Source organism: Amblyomma mixtum, chromosome 8 (assembly GCF_055824585.1).
Source record: "Amblyomma mixtum isolate Tamu chromosome 8, ASM5582458v1, whole genome shotgun sequence".
Lineage (NCBI taxonomy): Eukaryota > Metazoa > Arthropoda > Arachnida > Ixodida > Ixodidae > Amblyomma > Amblyomma mixtum.
The window spans coordinates 65,673,104-65,695,639 of NC_143019.1; the positions used below are offsets into that span (position 1 = coordinate 65,673,104).

The window sequence follows — 22,536 nt, forward strand, 5'->3', positions numbered from 1 at the left end:
GCAATGCATTTTCGTTGCAAATGTGTAAAAGTGTAATTTTTTTCTAGCAAAAAAAAAAAAAGAGGCACATTGTAGTCTTCGCAGCTTTCATGGCTCACAAACTTTCAGGGCCGACTTCAAGCATAGCTAAATAACTGTGGTGCCCTCTATTGCAGAAGAGGAGCAGCTCGGCAGTAACCAGTCCAACCAGCTTCCCTGTGCTGGTGGATACAAGGATGGCCAGTCGTGGCGCCCAGAGCCCTGCCTCAGCTGCCTGTGCCATGCGGGCAAGGAACGCTGCTTCCGGGAGACCTGCCCACCGCTCACGTGCCTAGAGCCATTGTTCCTCAAGAACCACTGCTGCCCGATTTGTCCAAGTTAGTGTTCTTTATATTCCGTATGTTTTCACATGTGAGTAGCCCCTATCCTTTCTTACTATCGCTCCCCCCCCTATCCCTGTCCTCTCTCTCACACTAGTTGGTTTGGTTGGTTTATTGGGGTTTAACGTCCCAAAGCGACTGAGGCTATGAGAGACGCCGTAGTGGAGGGCTCCGGAAATTTCGACCACCTGGGGTTCTTTAACGTGCATTGACATCGCACAGCACACGGGCGTCTAGAATTTTGCCTCCAAAGAAATTCAGCCGCTGCGGCCGGGATTGAACCCGCGTCTTTCGGGCCAGCAGCCGAGCGCCGTAACCACTGAGCCACCACGGCGGGGCTCTCTCACACTAGTCTGGTACTCTCAGTCTCGTACTGATTTTTCTTCTTTGATAACATTTGCATAACTGTGAGAACACTTCCGCTCTGCCTTGAATGAATTCAGTAGGCTAGCTAAGACCTGCTATTGCATCACAACCGAATTCCACACTAAACATTCGTTAACGCAGGAAACCTGTTGCATGAAAGTTCTGCCCGATACAGCACGTGTATAGTCCCATAAGATATCCACAAACAGTCAGTGGATGTCTGCTGTACTTCCGCTGTTTGTGGATAACTAACAGGTATCCGCAATATACAGTGTGAACATATACTGGCTGCCCACTAGACATTTAATGCCAACCCTTTTTTTTCCCATTTCCTGTGCAAACAGCAGCTACATCCTCCAAGGCATCTCCAGTCTGCAGAACAGATGGGAAGGTGTACGCTGATGGAGCGTCCTGGTCGCCTGACAACTGCAAGCGTTGCCACTGCACCATGGGCCAGGTGCAGTGCTCCGAGATGGGCTGTCCTCCAAACATGTGCCGATCGGCCAATCACACGTCTGGGAGCTGCTGCATCCCTTGCTCCTCAGGTAAGGCAGCATATGCATAGTGCAGATAGTGCATAGTTCACTAGATCCTAGAGCACATTATATTCTTGCAGTAAAAAAATTTAGGGGGGCACTTTGTTGACCTAAAGTGCGGTGAGGTGAAAGCCATAAGCGCGGTGGTGCTGCTTGTGTCACTGATGTGTGGTTAAGATATTAAGCTTCGCCTCGGAGAGTGGAACATGACAGCGTCTTGCAATGCTGGCAGGGAGTCCAAAGAACGCCACTGCCCGTTCGGCTTACGCCTTGCTGGTCTGTAAATTGGTTTTTGAGGAAAGGAAATGTATCTGTCTGACATATTTTCACGGACACCTGAACCTAGGGGAAGGGAGGAAGATGGGAGTGAACGAAGACACCCTATTCACTAGACACGCCTTTGTTCATTCCAAACCATCGAGCTGGCATGGCGGAGTGGTAGCGTGCTCATCTCGCACTCCGGAGACCTTGATTCGATTCCCCAACTCGACCAATTTCCTACGCGGTTTTATTTATCTTTCTGGTCTGACTAGAAAGGCTAATGAGGCTAATTGGTTAATTAACTAATTAACTAAACTCAGTCCCACTTACTTGGAGCATCACTAAACCATCGCATTAATTGGTTGCATGGTTACTAACTTAAGTACAATTGGCTCCATTTGAAATTCATGCACTGTGATGTCACGACCATTTTGACCAATTGAAAAGCGTGACATTTCTGTCGACAACTCCTGCTTACAGCGATGAGGCATTAAAGGCTTCCGCCTTAAAACGTATATATTGTTTTTGTACCTTGTTCAGTTCTAACTCGCATGCCCTCAGGCGTGAAATAACCGATGTGAAGTCCGCATATATACATTCTAAAACACTGTGCATTATCCATTTGTGATAAAGCACAGTGATAATCCACAGTTGACACTGTGGAGAGACAGGACAGCACTGTGAGCTGTGTAGCTTTTGCTGCCTCTCTGCACTGTTAAAACGTGGATCTGTACCAGTCTGTTCAAATTGTAACCTTAATTAATGTACACCAACCAGTTTGGCATCGAAGTATGATGATCACCAATATCTATCTATGGTGGCTGTATTGCCTCTTGCTCTTATTTTCATTCTATTTCATTCTCGAAAATGGCTAATATACACCCATGCTAAACAATCTCTTCTGCTGACTCTATTTATGTTGGTGCAAACGTGGCGCTGTTCTAGCTTGTTTACGCATTCCCTACTTTGCTAGAGATCCGCATACTGTGTGATGACAGTGCACATTAAAGAACCCAAGGTGATCGAAATTTTCCGGAGCCCTCCACTAAGGCGTCCCTCATAGCCTGTGTCTCTCCGGGACGTTAAACCTCAATAAACCAGACCAAACCTAATGGAAATTCGTGTTTCATCTTTTGACAGCTGTGGTTATTGCTACTCAGCTCAGCACTTCACTGTTTCGCACGTTTATTTGTTAAGTTCAAATATTCGCATTAATAGCAAATATTCACAAAGCGTTTTGTTTGTATTCAATTTGGTGCTATGCCTGTTTGACTCATATTCAATTGGGTTTTTAGCAGCATTATTCGTATTTGATTCGGTAACAAATCTGTACTATTCACATTCGATTTGGTTTTGAAAGAGTATTATTCGCACACCCCTAATGTTGGTCTATTAGACAAATATGCACCAGTCTGTAAAATGCACTGCTTTCTGTATTGGTCATATACATATTCAGACACAGCCTATAGAAAAGCCTATAGAACTGTTAAAATCTTGTGCTGCATCAGTACATTTTTAATAGCAACTATGAATCAAACTATCGATTTATGAAAACCTGTAGGCCCATAGCATGTTGGTTTATGAGAGAAATATGTTTCAGTTTGGGAGGTATGATATCCTGTATTGTTATTATATGGATTCAGGTTCTGCCCCATAGGTGAGTAGCTGTATCCTACCGGTACTCACCTATGGGGCAGAAACGTGGAGGCTAACAAAGAGGGTTCAGCTTAAGTTAAGGACAACGCAGCGAGCTATGGAAAGAAAAATGATAGGTGTAACGTTAAGAAATAGGAAGCGAGTGGAGTGGGTGAGAGAACAAACACGGGTTAATGACATCCTAGTTGAAATCAGGAGGAAGAAATGGGCTTGGGCAGGGCATGTAATGCGAAGGCAAGATAACCGCTGGTCCTTAAGGGTAGCCGAGTGGATTCCGAGAGAAGGCAAGCGTAGCAGGGGACGGCAGAAAGTTAGGTGGGCGAATGAGATTAAGAGGTTTGCGAGAATATGGTGGCCGCAACTGGCGAAGGACAGGGTTAATTGGAGAGACATGGGAGAGGCCTTTGCCCTGCAGTGGGTGTAGTCAGGTTGATGATGATGATGATGCAATGTATAGAATCTCCTTTTTATCTGTTGTAGGTTTTTTTCACTCAACTAAAGCAATGCTGAACACCCGCACACTCAAGGCTCCCCCTTTTGTTCCCAGAGGGCGCAGTGCGTACGGCCGCTCAGTGGCAGTGCACGCGTGGCGGCCTGGTGCTGTCGGATGGGGAGCAGCGTGTCATCGACAACTGCAACCGGTGCGAGTGCAGCCGTGGCCACCTGCACTGCCAGGAGACCGTCTGCCACCAGGACTTGTGCAGGACTCACAACCACAGCTCGGGCAACTGCTGTGTGCAGTGTGCTGGTGAGCGGCACTGCTTCGAGGGCAATGTGGGGATCAGAACGCACAAAATCGCGAAAAAAGTCGATTTTTGAAAAGTACACTTTTTGGCATCTCCAATGCTGTTTTTATGTTGTACTGAAATATTTCACCCAAAAATAAACTTCAAGCGCTCGAAATAAATATATTTGTCAGCATCTACACATACACAGCGTGTGCTAGCTTGGAACTTTCAGGCCTGTTTTCTCGAAAGTTTATTTTCAGCTTCATACCTTGTTCGTGGAAAGCGTAGCACAGCAATGGGTGCATGGATTTTTACCCCGTTTGTTTTGTTGTGATCAATGAAATGTGATCTGCGTCAAGACAGTCTCAGATTTATCATTTAGGCTCACATGTTTTTATTACATGGTAATTAGAGCATGATACATTCTAAACATAAAAGAAGGTGCATATTGTGTCCTTTAAAAAAAAGAGCAGAGAATTTTTTTTAAAAATTAAGAGAGTCTTGATTTACACCACACTTCTTAGTAAGTATTACAAGCATTTACAGACTTGTAGCCTGTTTTTTTGTCATGCTAGGCTTTCCACAAGCAAGCAACATGGGGGCAACATATAAACAATGATAAAAGGGAACCTACTGAAGCTGTCATTGTGAAACTTTATATCTGGTTGTTTGATGCTGTTTTAAGCCAGTCTGCCAAATTTCATCGCTCTAAAAATAGAAAAGTTGCCTTCGATCCCCTCATCTCCCGTTAAGGGCGATGTCAGAGTAGTAGTGGAATCTCAGGCCACTGACTAAGTCAGGACATTCATTGACGTTTTGAGTTATTTTATTACTGTACACAGAGATGGTATTACATGAAACTAGCAACTGTACAAAGGGTTATATCATGCAATTTTATGTCGCACCTCCACCAATGTCACGACCTGAGGAACCATGCAGGTAGGCGTCCGAGAGGACCCAAGACTGAGAGCCTTTTTTTAGTTAGAGAGCCAGGTCCCAGGTCACAGAGCCAGCGCACCTCGAGGACCAACTGCCGCTTCGTCTTCGTTTTCGACTCAGTGCGGAGGCCACACGGCGCGTTAGGCACGTGGCAATATGAAGGATAACCAAGTCTAACTAAATTTGATATAATCAGGTTTGACTGTAACAATTGCTCATGGTTAGCAATGATCACTGTAAAGTGCTGTAAAGTAGAGTAATGTAAAGGAAAGTGATCATTGGCTAAAGACATGCACAGCCAGTGCACAATCAGACGAGGACGATGAAGAAAGGCAGGAACACACGAGCGCTAACTTGCAACAATTTATTATGAACCGCACAGTGGAATATGTGGGCAAATCATAGCCTGACAACATGCATGCACAACCAGCAAAAATAATCAATTACAACGCAAGTATTGCAGTTCTTTTGAGGGCAAGCGATAGAGGACTTGGACACACAAATATCCCTCAAATAATCAATCGGCTCCACCTCAACGATTTCGCGCGTCAATTGGCAGCTGCTTCCTGTGATGATGCAGCAATCCTAATAGATTAATGAAGGGCTCGATGTCGCACTTCCTTTGGAGTTTTCCCGTGGGCCAGAACTGGGTGTCGCACTAGGAACTGCATTCGATTCACATCTCCTACAGTGACGTGACACTATGACATGACATCTCATGTCATGGTGTGTTGGTATGACATGACATCTCATGTCATGTAATACCAACACACCCATACTGCAATGTTATTGGCTAGTGATTAACTGGGTGTAGCAGGCCACAAGAAGCACAGATGTGTGCTCTAGGGTTAAGGTTCGATGTAAAACGGTTAGTTTTGAACGTCCCAGACACCACACTTTAGCTCATTGTTCTGATTTGTGTACTGAAAGAAGGTAAAAAAAAAAAAAAAAAGGGTCCTACTGTCACCTATGGGGCAGAAACGTGGAGGCTAACAAAGAGGGTTCAGCTTAAGTTAAGGACAACGCAGCAAGCTATGGAAAGAAAAATGATAGGTGTAACGTTAAGAGATCGGAAGCGGGCAGACTGGGTGAGAGAACAAACACGCGTTAATGATATCCTAGTTGAAATCAAGAGGAAGAAGTGGGCTTGGGCAGGGCATGTGATGCGAAGGCAAGATAACCGCTGGTCCTTAAGGGTAACGGAGTGGATTCCAAGAGAAAGCAAACGTAGCAGGGGGAGGCAGAAAATTAGGTGGGCGGATGAGATCTAGAAATTTGTGGGAATATGGTGGCCGCGGCTGGCGCAGGACAGGGTTAATTGGAGAGACATGGGAGAGGCCTTTGCCCTGCAGTGGGCGTAGTCAGGCTGATGATGATGATGATGATGACTGTCAGGCTGGCTCTGTCTTGGCATCTAGGAAGTAAGAGCCGAGGAGGATAAGCAAGAGTATCGCAAAGCATACACAAACACACTCTACTGCTATACTCCTCTGCAAAGATCAGTACCTTCCATGCCTGTAACCTTTGCACTCAGCTAAAGGACTGACACGGACCTTTTTTTTTTCTGCCTTCAGAGCTGGACCACTACATCAAGAGCTCTGGCAGTGATGTCGTCGGCTACGTCATTGCAATCGTGATCCTGGTCACCATAATTGTGGTGCTCATGTGTGTGGCTTGTCTCTGGAGGAGGCGAAACACCAGGCCATTCAACAAGCCCAAGCAGCAGCATTACCAGAAGACTGCAAATGGCTACGTCTGAGACTAAGCTGGTGGCACCGAGACTGCCGACATCTTTTGGCACTTCCAGTCGTTCCCCATTTCCTCGAAACCAACACCCCCTGGTCTTTTCTTCGAGTGCGCGCACCTTGTGATATTGAGTATTTATGCCAAAGCTGGCAAGAAGGACCAGAACTAAGCAGCGACCTGAAGATGCCACCTATGCTTGGCAAGGACCGCGTCACGACTTGTCAAGAGAACTGCTTCAGAACTGTCCCGTTTCTGTGTGACTGTTTTAACGCCACCTGTGGCACAAACTGTGTTGAAAAAGAAGCGAGGAACCACGACATATCCAAGAACTGTGCTGTGCGCGCTGACACTGTTCTGCGGCAGAAGGAACACTGAGTGCTTTGGAATTTGAACTACAAGGTGGCAACCATGTGGTAGTCTTCTTTTTTTTTTTGCCTGTGCGACAGCGTAGTGCCGTACTGAGCATCTTTGAATGCCAGCAACAGGTCCCTGCCCCTTCTTGAAGCACTGTAGTAATGGGCACTTGTCGGGCACGCACCTCTCGCAAAAAGATTCGCTGGAAATGGCAGACCACGACTCTGTGCCATAGAGAGACAGGCGATGCTCGTTGAATGGCTCACCAAGATGCATGATCTCCATACACTGCTGGGTTTTTGTCCCGACACCACACTGCACCTTATGATGGCACCCAGCCTAAGCTGGCTGCTGTGTTGTGCCTCTTGGAAGAGCCAGGCGTTTGTGCATGAAGAACTGGACACAACATGCATCTTTTGCATCTGTACAGTGGTGAGCAGCCTTGTCTAGAGCGCTTGAGCAGTGTGCACTTGGTAACAAAAACCGAAATTAGAGAGCAGCCCCTCATTACAGGGCAAAGTTTTCGTGCCTGCTTTGTTTACGAGGCTATCTGGCGCTACTTCCGTGCAAGCGTTGCAGCTGGACCCTAGAGGCTGCCACAAAATCTGGATTTGTTTGCAAGGAAGTGCACCGCCCGAGCTCTCTAGGCAAGGCTGCTCACCACTGTACCTCTGGCCTGTCCTGCTATGGCCACCTCTTGAATCCATAACAGACATGTTAACGCCTGTGATGTGTGGCTGTCATGGACACACCAGCCATGCGTTAAAAGTGCGACATTGATAGCACATGACAGATGATTAGGGGAGTACGACAGATGTGTGTTGCGTCCCATTCCTTGCATGGCAGACGTTAACGTTTGGCTGTTTTCCAGGTGTCACGCCTTGCTTGCAGCACATTGCCAAGAAATGTGTTTCTGTAACAGTCCTTTCACCACCAGTGGGGCAGAAAACAAGGCGAGAAAGCTAGGACTCAGCCCGTCTGAATGCTTCAAGTTGGCAGACTGCAGGGAGGTCAGGGCAATAGATGTGACACCAGCAGCAAAACCCGAATTCGTCTTTGTTTTCCTTTCAATTTGCAGTCTGAAGACTGCACAAGTTTTGAACGATACAGTGAAGAAAGTATAAAAACATTGTACATATGATATATCAACAAGATTACGCATGCAGCACCAATGCAAATGATCTTGAGACTAAATGGATATGCCAGTGGTGGAGTCATGTCCTTTTCTGAATGTCGCCACTGCACAGGTTGCTGGCAAACTGTACGTTTGTTTGTGTGTAACAGTGCTTGGTCACTACACCTTGCAAGATGTCGGAGTGAATTCCTCACTTTTGGTGTCACATTTGCTGCGGAGAGCAGATACCTGGTGATTTTAGTGAAGTGAGTGCTCTCGAAGGTGCCATTCCTTGCGTAATGACACAGCAGATGTCACTTCTGACGAAAGCCACCTGAAATGGTAGGGTCATTCTTTTTGTGAAATAGGTGGCAAAAGTGTGAGTAGCATTTGTCTTCGTAAAAGACCGATTTTATGAGAGGAAGTAGAAGAACTGTCTTCGTGTTTCCATTCCTCCGAGAACTTTGTGGACCTTTTATCTTTTAGCGGAAACACAAGTGTATTGTATATTTATGACTTTTTTTTCAGTTGTGTGATTTATTGGCTGTGCTCATGTGAGAGAGATGAAGAGACACGGAGAGAGCTTTTCTTCATGCTCGGCTCGGTGACGGCCACAATAAAATCTTGAGCATTTTACTGTACACTTCACTAAGCAGTGCTGGTACATGACTGATCAAATCTGTGCAAATTCAATTTTAATTATTGCTACTTCACATGAAAGAGGAACTATCATGCAAGCCACACGTTTGTAGCCATGCCCATACACCATTCTCGCTTGTGTCCCATGCATATAAAACTGCAAAAGTCTGGGCACGGAGTTTTTAACGATCAAATTAATCATTAAGGGCCATTACGATGACCAGGTCACTTTTGTTCAAACTCTATAAGAATACAGCAGGAACAGAGAAGGAAAGAACAGATAAGGTAAGTGTTGTTTGTCTCTTCGTGTGGTGCAGTTTGCAGGAAAGTGTATTTGTTCCAACTAAGCCAGCTATCTCGTAGTGGTCCTGGGTTCGAACCCCGGACCAGGACGATTTTTTCTTTAACTGTGAAGTTTCTGAGAAAGCTGCATAGCTTTCCTTTGTAGCCGTATGGCTGCGCTCGGGTGGATGCCAATGAGTAATTACTCCCTTATTACAAATCTACTCCACATTGGGGGATTCCCCTAAACATTTGACCAACACCATTCCCACTTCGAGTTAATGATCAATTCGCTCTCGCCCTACCATAAGCTTGCCGTCCTGGTTAGCTCAATTGGTAGAGCGACTGCTCCGGTGAAGCGGTGGTCCTGGGTTCGAACCCCGGACCAGGACGAATTTTTCTTTAACTGCAAAGTTTCTGAGAAAGCTTTATAGCTTTCCTTTGTAGCCGTATGGCTGCGTTCGGGTGGATGCCAATGAGTAATTACTCCCTTATTAGTAATGAATTAAACACTGCACTTGGTATACATTCACTAAAGCGCAATAAAACAGTTAGGATAGTAGCTGAACACAGTCCGTAGCAGTAGTCGGAGCAGAACACAGAGTAAAATACATTACTTAAAGCTAACAGCAGATGTAATTTTCCTTCTTTGTGTTTTTGTGACGTTGCGAATACGACTATTTACCAAAAAGAAACACTAACAAGAGAAGTGAAACAGGAATATCAGAACGATTCTATTTTAGATGAGGGAGACTGAATATTAGCACACTTGACTGCCCCTTCTGTGACATGATCGCTTCACAGAAATTTTTACGGATCCTGCCTGCAGGATCCGTAAAAATCTGTTAGCAGCATGTAATTAGCCTTTACATCACAGTTATGCTGTTTGCGTTTCATGTGACGCTGATAGTGCATAATTGCTCATGTTTTGCAAGGACATCATAAAGCACTTGAGCAACGTATGCACCAAGGATACCACTACCAACAAGGAAGAAGCAGCATGCTCTCTATTCCACGATACTGACTGAGCAAAGCTACACATCCAGTCTGATTGGAATCCCGAGACAATGTTAGTTTAGCAATCTAAAAGTGCAAATCAACTAAATATCACATGACCAGGGAAGGTTCCATATATGCTGTGTAAAAACACACTGAAGCAAAGGATGCCTTCAAGGTAAGCATGCATGCACTCCACAAAATATCAAAACTCTGTGCCCATTTTAATTTAAATAACTCCTTAAAGAGCAAGCTCCCCTGCATAACAGAAATCAGGTTTTAACAAGTTCATGCCTTCAACTCCTTCAGCCTTATCTGGCTGAATTTTTATTCTATTGGCCTGGGTGCTGAAAACTGGTGTTATCAATGATGCTTCAACTGCCATGGATTTTGTGTGTTTCAATGAATGTGCAGGAAATGTTTTTCAGCGCATAAAGGCAGTTTATTGGCAAATACCAGTTGCAATCGACTGTGAGTTCTTTTATAAGCCAGTAAATTTCATCTGGGAATCCGTTTTTGGCAAGGGTCTATCCTTGAACTAATGGAGCATCGCTGAGGGGTTTACTTCTGGGTACTGGAAGCACCGAACTCCTCCTATGCCGATCAGTGCCCTAAAGGTGGCTCCACCCTTTAGGATGAAGCTCTACGCCTTGCATGTTAAGAAAATATTTTCCTGTCTAGTTGGTTCATACCGAAGCAAGGGTTAAGTGCACGAAGGGTAAGACAACAGGAAGAAACACAGACTGTCAACTTAGTTTTTCAAGGAAACTCGAGGTGTATTTAAGCATTTTTGTCGCGCGCTGATAATTTGCCAAGCACTTCATAAACATGATAATCTCTGGATTTTTGCAATCACCGAGAAGAACGCTAAAACATGAAGTGAAGTTAAGCTATCACTGGGCGGCCGTCACGATAATACAGGTAAAATTGCTCTGCAAAGCAGTCATGGGAACTCTTTGGCTACACCAGAAACAATGAGCAAACATCTCTTGATGAAAAGATCTCAAAACAACAACGTATAAACTGTGCATCAGCACTTTAAGGATACATCATTTGAAACTCTACGAAAAAAGACACCAAGTCAAAAAACCGAAACCTGCAAAAAACAACACACAAACCATGCACCAGCACTAGAAGGCTATGTCAAGTAAAAACAGTGAGAAAGGCACCAAGAAAAAAAACTAGAAAACAATGCACAAGCAGTATAACAACTCAGAATGGCTAGGTCATGTTTAAACGCTGTGAAAAAGGCACCAGAACAGGAAAACCTTCCAAAACAAATTCTTACACCATACGAACCGCAGAATAACACTACAAGCTTACAAGGAATAAACGGTGAAAATGCCAGGTCAAAAGTGAAAACAAAGAACAAGGAACCTTTAACAAAAAGAAATAAAGAGAGCTCCGGAAAAAACTGAGCCCAGCCTGAATACTTTGCACGAGCTTTAACCTGAGCACTGAAGCTGAGTCAAACCATATGATGAAAGCTGTGCCATTAGGGTAGCCTATACGAAACCTTCCAAGAAAGAAAATTCTTTCGACGACATCAGGGATTTGGGCATCTTGTTCATGCAGTTGTCAGATGTGCCTGTGTGGAAAGCTTCAATAACTAATATTTCCCATCTGTCGTTTGCCCTTGTCAAAAAGCGTGCATTCTCAGAACATAATCCACTCCTGCTACACAATCAGTTTTAAACACCATGCAAACTGTGTGTTTGAAACGATTGGTTTGGTTTATTGGTTTATTGGAGTTTAACGTCCCAAAGCGACTCAGGCTATGAGGGACGCCGTAGTGAAGGGCTCGGGAAATTTCGACCACCTGGGGTTCTTTAACGTGCACTGACATCGCACAGTACACGGGCCTCTAGAATTTCGCCTTCATCGAAATTCAGCCGCCGCGGCCGGGATCGAACCCGCGTCTTTCGGACCAGCAGCCGAGCCCCGTAACCACTTAGCCACCGCGGCGGGGTGTTCGAAATGATGATAGAAGAAAAACAAAAGAACCGATGCCTTCAATCATGAAAACAAATACAGTGTTTGCATAGCAAGAGTGGTTTATAGCATTCTGCTGAGTTGTGGTAGGGTATACATTGGTCAGACAGGAAGATGCTCCAATGAAAGGGCACAAGAGCACTGTCAAAACGTAAGCAACAAAGCTGGTGGATTCCTGGCTGAACACTGCAAGAACTGCAAGAAAAAATATCGCATTCCATGTTTTGAGATTACACAGCTTCTAGCAAGGGCAAATGACAGACGGGAAAGTTTAGTTATTGAATCTTTCCGGATAGGCACACCTGACAACTGCATCAGCAAGACGTCCATATTCTCGATGTCAAAAACAATTTTCTTTTTTGAAGGTTTCATGTAGGCTACCATAATGGTATGGCTTTCGTCAGTATTTCATGCGGTTTTGACTTGGCTTCCATGCTCAGGTAGAAGCTCGTGCGAGGTTTTCAGGCTAGGCTTCAATTTCTCTGCAGCTGTTTTTATTTATTTTTTACAAAGGTTCTTTGCTTAGCTTTTAACTTCATGTTTTCACTGTCTGTTCTTTGCAAGTTTCTAGTGTTCTTCTGTGGTTTGCATGTTTTAGAAGGTTTTCCTGCCCTGGCGCCTTTTTCACAGCGTTTTAAGTTTAAACATGACTTAGCCAATCTGAGTTGTTGCATAGTTTGTGTGTTGTTTTTTATTTTCTTGATTTGGTGCCTTTTTCACTGCTTTTTACTTGAAGCAGCTTTCTAGTGATGATGCATAGCTGGAGCATTGTTTTGGGGGGGATTTTGAATTTTGACTCTGTGTCTTTTTACACGGTGTTTCCAACTGACCCTTGAGGAAACAATAAATACATAAAAAAATAAAAATAAATACTGTCTTGGAAAGTTCTTTTCATCAAAGATGCTTGTTTGTTGTTGTTTTTGCATTAGCCAAGTAGTTCGCATGATTGGTTTGCTGAGCAATTTTACTTGCATGATTGTGAGGACTGGCCCAGTGACAGCATCACTTGTGACTCTAAATGTTTTAGTGTTTTTCGCTAAGACTGAATAAAAATTCAGAGATTATCATGTGTATGACGTGTTTGGCGCGCCACGGAGAACTCTTACATATATATGCCTTGCATTTCTTTGAAAAATAAAGTAGACAGTCTATACTTTTAAGCGATGTATGTGCTTCTTCCTGTTGTATTACCCTTTCGCATATAGTTGAACCCTTATTTCATGCCCAGCATGACAGCTTCATTTTCGAAAAAGTGAACAATGCTGTGTAATCAGTCAACCTAGGAAATTGCATACTCCATGCAGTGGATCTGGACTCTTGAGAGGATCATTAATCTGCACCCCCTTTTTTTTAATATGGTTCAGACTTAGCCATAGGCAACAATAAGTCCTGAATGGTGACGACAGTGGTTGAAAGCTGCAGGCAGAGGCACTATGACACACACAGCCTCCAGTGAGTGATGAGAATATTAAAGTGCACTGTGTATGAACAAAGGCCAGACTTGTACTTATTAACTTGTTCACTTACCGCAGTGCAACTGAATGTAAATTTTTTTACTAGGACTACCCATTAGCCATAAATTAACCACAAGAGTCATGGTAAGAGAGTTAACGTACATATCTTTATTATGCTTTCCAATTCTGCTCACACTCTTAACCTATACTTGCACAGCAATTCTATTTACCATATAAAAGCTCCATCACTCACACATTTCCCTGTTGATGACTTCACTCTTTTGCTCCCAAAAACGATTCGCTGATTCTTCAAACAAAAAAGAAAACACATTTCCTCTCGACGGCTTCTTGGACTAGCTGGGCCGGAAACAGCAATGCAGGCATAACACCAAGCACATGGGCACACGCCATTCGGATGGAAGGAACTTAACCAGTGTGGAAAAGAAAGTTGTGCCAGAGTGAAGTGCGCAAGTGAATTGTGCAACACAGGGTGCCTCGATACAGCATTCTTTTGGAAGGGTTGCGACACCTAGTGCCCAATCGGGAGCCGCCATTGGACACTAGGTGTCCAATCGAGAGCCGCCACATGTATTGCACTAAGGTTCTAACTTTTTATTTATTTATTTAGTTCCAAATACTGTTAGCCCTTGCGGGCTGTTACAGGGTGGGAATGGTATAGTCAGTCAGTACAACACAGTTCCCGCTCTTTTACAAAAGTTTCAAGCGAACAAGTTTTGTTGAATACGTGTCGGTCAAGGTTATTCCATTCTATAATTGTTTTAGGCAGAAACGAAAACTTATAGACATCAACTCTCAGCATGTATGACATAACTGCGAAGGGATGGTTAGTAAGGGATGACAGTTTTCCGGGTGGTCGCAAGTACAAGCTGGAATCCAGATTGAACATATTGTGATAAAGCTGATAAAAAAACTTTAGCCAAGCAATTTTTCTGCGAATAGCCAATGTTGGTAACTGTGCTCGTAATAGAAGTTCTGATACGGACTGCGTTCTTTGGTATGACGAAAATATAAACCTTACTGCCAGTCTTATTTACATTACTTACATTTAATTCGAATTAAGGCTTCAATATCTGGAAGCAGTATTGGACACTATCACATGTCAAAGAAACGTAAACAATGATTTCCGCAAGAACACTGATGTGGCTAAATCAGGCTGCGATTCATAATGACTGAGACGTCACCATTCCACCACAGGAAGCTGCATCGAGGCACCCTGGCGCAAGGAGCATGACACCGAGTCACCCAAAACTACGCCGCACTTTGTGCAGCAAGTGGTCCAAACTGGAAAAAGTGCAGCAGTTCTGAATGTGTGAGCTCGGTCGAAGACTTTCCAGCCACGTCGTGCAGCTCAAACAGGGGCACAGGCTCCTTCGTCTGTAAAGGAAGTAAGTAAATAAGATATGAAGAGAAACTTGGACTTAGGTGCAAATTTAGCCTCTTAAACGCTCCCTAGCAACTTCACTGCTCTGTGTGCTACTTCAATGTTCTTAAAATGCCAGACTCTACAGTGACCACGCAGTCAAGTCCAGACAAAAGCCTCCTAACCTTCTTGCCAGCAACAACGATATAAGGTGCGCCCAGGGTGCTAAGATCCTTGAGCCTTTTGCCAATTGTCCAGTCGTCTCTGTCATCCAGCAGGACACCATCTTCAAGCTGCTTGAGTGAGCCGAGGTGGCCAGCTAGGTGCTCAGCCAAAGTGAGGCTTTCTGCTTCGTGGCTGCCCCTCTAGTCGTCACGGGAGGAGGAAGAAAAAGATACAAAAGGCAGACTGAAAAGTGGGCATTATTCATCTACGTGTTAAAAAAACAAAAAACAAAAGTACAGCTCGAAGACCTTTGAAATAAGTTATGCACACACACCAGCTCCTAGGGTCAAATAAAAGTGGTGAAAGGTCGCCAAGGTATTACTTATAAAGTAAGGCACGTACTTGGAGCAGCAAATGCATTATTAATGCGAAATCATCACATGGCTCACTGAGACAAAACATTGGCGTCCCTCAAAAAGTAGTGTCATTACAAAACTTGCGATCGGTCGAAACAGCCTAACGTTATCACGGACCACGCGATGAGCGGTTAGACCTGGTGTAGTATTGCTTTCGCAATAAAAATTGGAGGGGGCACTTGAGCTCCGCGTTAAGGGTATGACGTTATGGCGCTAATGGGTTAGTGCCGGTATATGCAGAATTCGTCATTCCCTACTTTACATTCATGGATCCCTGGGAGTCCTCTTACCACTCCTGGCACTGTGGTGCAGCGGTTAAGCGATGCGCCACTGCCCTGTGATTGGTAGGTGCTGCCAGCAGTGGGCCTTGTGCGACCCACGATGCTCTTCCCGAGTGATCAATCGCTAATTTAACTGCCACCTGCCACGGTGGGCAGTTTGCTATCCGGTGGGCAATTTGTAATGACGCTGCAAGGTCACGTGACCTAGGAGGCCTAGGTCACGTGACTCAGGCCTCCTGGGTTGCTCTCTAGGGACCACCTGCCACAGCCATGCCCGTTTTTTTTTCGCTTACAACACCGACAATGCCAACATTGGATTTTTCGGAGAACAAGGCCTTTAACGCTGTTGCGTTAATACGAAATGTTATCCAGTAATAGTCAGGACCAGTACTTACAACTGCACCAGCTACAAAGGAATAAAACAGAATTGGAATAGAATTGAAATAGAGTTGGCATAGAATTGCAATGCTTTTGCATTACTCGCACGTAAGTTCCTTAAGTGCACCCAGCCCCAGTAATTTTTGCAGCATTTCTTTTTAAAGAAAAATTCAGGGGGGCACTTTGTTGACCTAAAGTGCGGTGAGGCGAAAGCCTTAAGCGCGGTGTTGCTGCTTGTGACACTGAAGTGTGGCTAAGATGTTAAGCTTCGAGTGGAACGCGGCAGCGTCTTGCAACGCTGCCAGGGAGTCCACAGAACGCCATCGCCCGTTCAACTCTACGCCTTCCTCGTCGATAATTCGGTTTTTGAGGAAAGAAAATGTATCGGTCTCCCATACCTTGGTGCACACCTGAACCTCATTGTAACCGGAAGGGAGGAAGATGGGAGTGAACGAAGACATCCTATTCACTAGATGCGTCTTTGTTCATTCCAAATCAGCGAGCTGCCATGGCGGAGTGGTTAGCGTGTTCGTCTCGCACTCCGGAGACCCTGGTTCGATTCCCCAACTCGACCAATTTCTTACTCGGATTTATTTATTTGTGCGGTCTGACTGGAAAGGTTAATTAGACTAATTGGTTAAGTAAACAATTAACTAAACTAAGTCGCATTTAGTTGAAGCATCACTATACCATGCCTTTAACTGGTTGCATGGTTACTAGCCAAAGTACAATTAGCCCCGCTTGAAATTCCCGCACTGCGACGTCATGACCATTTCGACCAATTGAAAAGTGTGACATTTTTGTCGACATTTCCTGCTTACAATGATGAGGCATTAAAGGCCTTAATTACCAAGAGTCTCAAATACACGCATGCACAGTTCGTATTTAAACACTAATCACATGTGGGTACATGACCAATGAGAAATAAGATATATTTAGCTTCGTGTGAAGTGCAACCTGGCAGCTGAATCAAGCACATTTGTATGGGGATGTCCAGCAGAACAGGCACAACTCTGTCATTGTGTGCCCAGCATGAAGATGGCCTAGAGGGTGATTCCTCAAAATTAAGCCACAAAGCAGACATTAGCAAGCGAAACTGGAATCTGAATGTGGGAGATGAGTGATCACTGAGTATACAGTAGAACCTCTTCATAGTAAAGTCACTCAGACCAGCAAAAATCTTTGCTAGATAACTAGTTGGCGATGGTATGGCTCAGGGGATGCTCTCTGGCTACTTACCAGGGGCGTAGCCAGGAAAGGGAGGGTGTTTCGGTGTCAGAACACCCCCCCCCCCCCCCGAAATTTTCTCAGTGCTGCATCCCTCCTTTCGGCCTTTTTTTTGCCCACGCTATTTACATACTGCATCGGTATATTAAAATGTAAAAACGAAAATAAGAAGAGTGTCGGCTGGTTTACAAAAATGGTTCCTGTTCCAAAAACCAGATGGCACCATTAAGCTGAAGTTATCGTTGTGTCCTCGTTTGCATGCGCTGAACTAAAGGTGCAGATTAAGCAGTGTAAATTCCCACAAAACACTCGCATTTAGCTTACATTAGCATGGGGACGTAGACAGCTAGCAACAATGCCTCCGGATCAGCATCTATAAGCTATCAGAAAATGCTTTCGGCCTTTTGTTCACCAATGAGGCTCTCTTTCGTTTTATTTACCGGCAGCACATAACACCCCCTGAAAAATATTTCTAGGTGCTCCACTGCTACTGACTAAATATAAAGTGTTGGCTTATAAAAGAAACACACAGAAATACCTTCTACCCTGCGCTTATCAACACTGTATGTGATAATCCATTATTTTCAGTAATCACATTTTATGTTATCACGTTTTCGATTTCATTTACGTCTCGTGGAACTACTGCATTTGCACGAATACAATGCGGCTACGAATATAACGCTACATAAGGCTCGATTCCATGTAAAAGCCAAAGCACTGAGTGAATACGGCGTCGTCTTCCACAACGTCAGCATCATTAAAGGGCAACTGTAGCACTTTTTTGAGAATTTCGTGATATTCAAGAATTCAAATCTATGTACGCTGTAGGTGATGCATGCCAAGTGTTCTTGCACTAGTGTTTAAAATAGTCACGTAATCGACGATTGAATTTTGCACTTCTTCTCAATGCACTGGAGGAGTACAGGGAAATTCAGCGTGACGTCACGGAAGGTATGATTTCAAATTACCACTGTCGTCAGCCACACCCTGCCCTGAACCGTTAGACACTGCCAAACAACTCTCGGCAGGGTTTGCCTTCGGTGGCTTGGGTTTTTTTCCTTCAAAACAGGCGTTTGTGCGTTGCAAATGTACCTATACCTTCGATGACGTCATCATGCGCCTCCCACTTGGCGTTGTTTGATACAGAGAAGCTTGAAGGGCGTCCGGATTTTAATCGGCGATTACTTCACAATTTCAAGTGCTATCCCAAAAAGACTCCGCATGCTTTACCTGCAAGTTTCACACATTCGACCCTCTTAAGCTCGTTGATTTCTAGAATCTATGCAGTTTCCCTTTAAATGGGCAATGGCTAAGAAACGCACGCCACAGTTAAGTGCGGCAAAACCACCCACGCAGTGCCGCCGCTACCGTGCTGCGGACGTTCGCCCTTTTCTTCCCTTCTCTACTCATCACTGCGCTCTCGCTAGCTTTCTTTTCTCAGCGACCCGCACCGCCTTCCTCCTGCGTTCATAGCCAGCTTTACTTTTTCTTTTTTTATCGTGCGAGCTGCATGCTGTCTCTCACGGCCCCAAGGCCTTCAAAAAGTTGGCTTCTCCTCGCGCTCTTGAGTTTGGTGGTGAAGCCATCTCAAAAGAACCTCATTTTATCGTCCTCGGTATCCATTTGGGCTCTGAACGTTGGCCTCGCGATCCTCGACATCGCGCGCGCCGCGATGTCACCATTATGCGGGAAGTACGTCGCCACAGCCAGGCGCTATTATAGCCGTTTCTTGTAAAAAAATATTTACCATAAACGAAAAATATATATAGAGTCGTATATGGAAGGCGCAACGGGAGCGAAGCTTCAATTTACTATATGTGAGTTCGTACTACATCCGAGTTTACTATAGTGGGGCTCTACTGTACTGCTACATCCCCTATAATACTAATGACAGAAAGCTAAACAGCACAATAAAAATTAAGGAAGTTTTGAAGATTCACAAACTGCTGTAAAAAGTTGGAAACAACAAGGTCATGTTGCTATGAATCATGACAGCAGAAAAAAAAAATGACAATATTCGTACCTGCTGAGTCATTACACATCTACAGCCAAAAATAACTATTCTCTAGTTATCTGGTTCATGGGGGTTTAACGTTCCAAAGCAGCTCGGGCTATGAGGGACACCGTAGTGAAGGGCTCCAGAAATTGGGGGTTGTTTAACATGTACAGATCTAGCTAAAAGTTGAAGTGCAATACAAGCCCGCTGTTAGCAGCACATGATGACCTGTACCTCAGCAAAGAGCTACCAATAGAGGTAGATGAGCTATCCCACTGATGCACTTGCTTTTGCTAAAGTGATGGCAAGCATGTTCACGTGCAGTTGGTGGTCGGGGTAACAAATTTATTTTAACAAAAGAAGCCACCCTTGAGAACCTAATGTTCACGTGCAGATGAATCAGTGCTCAGCATTTGTGTAGGCGAAATGTAAATATCATTTTCTTGTTTTATTGCATTGAAATCTGGGACATTCCATCAGTGCGCACCAACTACGACATCATTACGCATGAGATTGCCGTCCCTACTAAATATTTGTAATCTATGAAAAAATTCAGTAAGCTAAAAGGAAACGTAGGAGAAAGTCCACGTCTTTTCCTACACGTTTTACAACTTTCACCAAAGTGTCACTTTCTCTTGTTTTTCCTAACGTTCTTATTGCTGGGTTTGTAATCCTGTATTCACCAGTGCTTCCCTGCTGTCATCCTCTGTTTGTTTTGCTCAGCTATTATCCATGTATCTACCTTGTATCATTACTGAGAATGTTTTTACTGGTACATAGCAAATTGTTTGTCCACAGTTATTAATAACAGAATTGTTCATTTAGTTTTCAGTCACGACTCTTTATGTTCTGAAAAACAAATTTGCAACTGACGATGCCAGCTATCATTTGTACAGTCTTTGTCAAAAGTAACCAGGCTGCATGGTTTGCTTCTAGCTTGTATAGTGGAGTCCTTGTGGCTTTCCTAAAGATCGAAAGGTGTTGGAAGGTAAGAAGACCCCCAGTGCTTACCTTTAACGACCATTTCAGCTTTAGGGAAGCTGTAAGGGCGCCACTGTACGAGCTAGAAGCAAACCATGCAGCCTGGTTACTTTTGACAAAGACAGTACATGTCTGTACGCATATGAATTGTTAGGGGCATAGACTCTGTCAAGCTGTCTTCTCCAGCTTTTTGTCTGTGCTCCAGACCTCTGTAAAGATGTCAAATAAAGATGAATGAATGAAATGCAGACCAAATAGAAGCCTCACTATTTTACACTGCCAATATGTTCCATAAACTTCTTTCCTAGGAACTAAATATGTGCGCAGCCATTATGAAAAGGATACACTAGATTGCGCATCAAAATGTAGCAACTAATAAGTTGTCAAAACCTTAGGTGTGATGACGGCCACTTTGAATGGTGCCAAAGAAAGTGGCCACCGAAGCTGGTCTTCAGACGCAAGCATCTCGAGGCAAGCCGCGAGAAGTCTGGTCACCCCGATGCCGAAGCAGTTCATTTCGAAAGGCCTGCAACAAGAGCAAATTTCAAAATGAAACCATCGAACAATGGACTTTCCATGACCCTCAACTAACGCCAAAACTATACACCAATCACTCACACTGACCAGAACAGAATTCGGACTTCTTGCCCACCATCTGAAATTCTATTTTCAACCAGGAGCCGAATTACGGAACGATCAAATCACAAAACCGTTACAAACGAAACCATTAGCACTGTTCCTATTGGTCAACATGTCCGCCAGTCCGCGCCGACCAATAGAAGAGGGGCTTTGTGACCATTTTGTGAACACACTTATCAACAATGACTGACCCAGCCCCCGATCAGGTGAACACTCGCCAAGACTTTCAGCTGACATTAGTTCCTGTTCAAGCTCAGTTTATTCAGCTGTAACTTCGGGGTGTGGCCGAAAGGGCAATGAAATCATTGCCTTGAAGGGGAGCCATGCCCCCATTACTGTAAAACGCACAGTTAGTTATGAATGCGCAATAGATCTGTCAGTTACAGAAAGTGTCTAATGCACAGAAAGCCCCTCATACAGTTATTACTGCGAACTGTGCGTAAAAGAATGAATTCATGACTGCACAATTGGTGTACACACGAAGTTCAGTTAATGAATGAGCAAACGCAAGACCACTAAACAGAATAAACGCACAAACAAAATAGAACCAAATTTCTTTGCGGCAAGCTGTCTCAAGGCCAGATGCGTTGTGAGGTATTTTATATCCGCCAAACATCTGAAATTAACAACAGCAATTTAAATATCTGCAAGGTTTGTTACATATAAATGTTACATTTTGGCTGCCATAGCAAAGCCAAAAATTTTTTTTCTCTCTTATTTTATGGTTGTCATCTACTTTTTTTTCCCAGACCAGATGAGTTTTTGTCCCAACTCTTGGCTTCACACAGATTTTATGATAGCCAGAAGCGTCAGAATATCTACAAATTTTTTCTCTCTTAAATGCTACAATAACGAGAAGTAAGAAAATCATGCTGCCTCACCTGTTCTTACCATCAGTATGTTGAACAGTAGCACCAAGTGGCTGAGAGTATGTGGTTCCCAGAGAGAAGGCATGAGCCACCTTTAAAGAATAGATACCAGTAAAAGGTTAATCATATTGCTTCTTTTGTCTGTAAAGCTGGTCACTGAGGATAAAAAAATTAATGCAACTGCCCAAAAGCATACCTCAATGCCCCTTGCTTCTACTAGACGTCCGCCACAATGCTCACAGCTTTGATTTTGACAATCTGCAAAATTTTAATGTGCTTTATTTGCAAGCAAACATAACAGGAACTTCTCATTTCTGTAATGTACAGTAAAAGCTTGTTTATTCAAACTTTAACGAAACGAAAAAAATGTTCAATTATCCGAAAGTTCGAATTTTCGAACGACCTCGACAAAACTGTCAAGGACTGCTTGCATTTATTAAATTAATGGCTGCTTGATTTTGATATGAGAATCACGCGACGTTTTTCACGTTTCCATCGACGCTCTGTTGCGTGCAGACTGTCGGGAGCATTGAAGCAGAACTGCGTCAAAATTGTAAGGGCCTCTCGTTTCCTTCGCGATGTGTCACGACGGAACTCTACCGCTACCACGTCACATCCATCATAAATGGCACTGTTGCGTGTGAGGAGGCTTAGACACACAAATGGCGAACTAAGTGATGAGCGCGCATTTCCGGCCCACTGGAAGAATGGAACAACGCGGACGCAAGAAACCGCACCAACGCGGCAAGACAAAAAAGGTTGGGAGATAAAACACCTGCAA

General features: G+C 44.2%; 1 protein-coding gene and 1 pseudogene across 4 annotated transcripts in view; one reads left to right on the forward strand and one right to left on the reverse strand.

Annotated features, from left to right (window-relative positions):
* The window catches only part of LOC149332772 (cysteine-rich motor neuron 1 protein-like), a 153,083-nt pseudogene extending 144,376 nt beyond the window's left edge, over nucleotides 1-8,707 (forward strand). Inside the window, exons 8-11 of the transcript XR_016285260.1 lie at nucleotides 156-356; nucleotides 1,070-1,270; nucleotides 3,726-3,926; nucleotides 6,420-8,707. The product of XR_016285260.1 is annotated as a cysteine-rich motor neuron 1 protein-like (transcript). The remainder of the gene's footprint in view (nucleotides 1-155; nucleotides 357-1,069; nucleotides 1,271-3,725; nucleotides 3,927-6,419) is intronic.
* Nucleotides 8,708-13,567: 4,860 nt separating this feature from the next.
* The window catches only part of ProRS-m (prolyl-tRNA synthetase 2-like protein, mitochondrial), a 72,551-nt gene continuing 63,582 nt past the window's right edge, over nucleotides 13,568-22,536 (reverse strand). For all 3 annotated transcript variants that reach the window (XM_089558353.1, XM_089558354.1, XM_089558352.1), the window contains exons 9-13: nucleotides 21,952-22,013; nucleotides 21,768-21,847; nucleotides 20,638-20,773; nucleotides 14,989-15,168; nucleotides 13,568-14,817 (exon numbers count right to left, since the gene is read on the reverse strand). In XM_089558353.1, coding sequence (XP_089414479.1) covers nucleotides 14,692-14,817; nucleotides 14,989-15,168; nucleotides 20,638-20,773; nucleotides 21,768-21,847; nucleotides 21,952-22,013 — 584 coding nt within the window. In that variant the 3' untranslated portion in view covers nucleotides 13,568-14,691. The remainder of the gene's footprint in view (nucleotides 14,818-14,988; nucleotides 15,169-20,637; nucleotides 20,774-21,767; nucleotides 21,848-21,951; nucleotides 22,014-22,536) is intronic.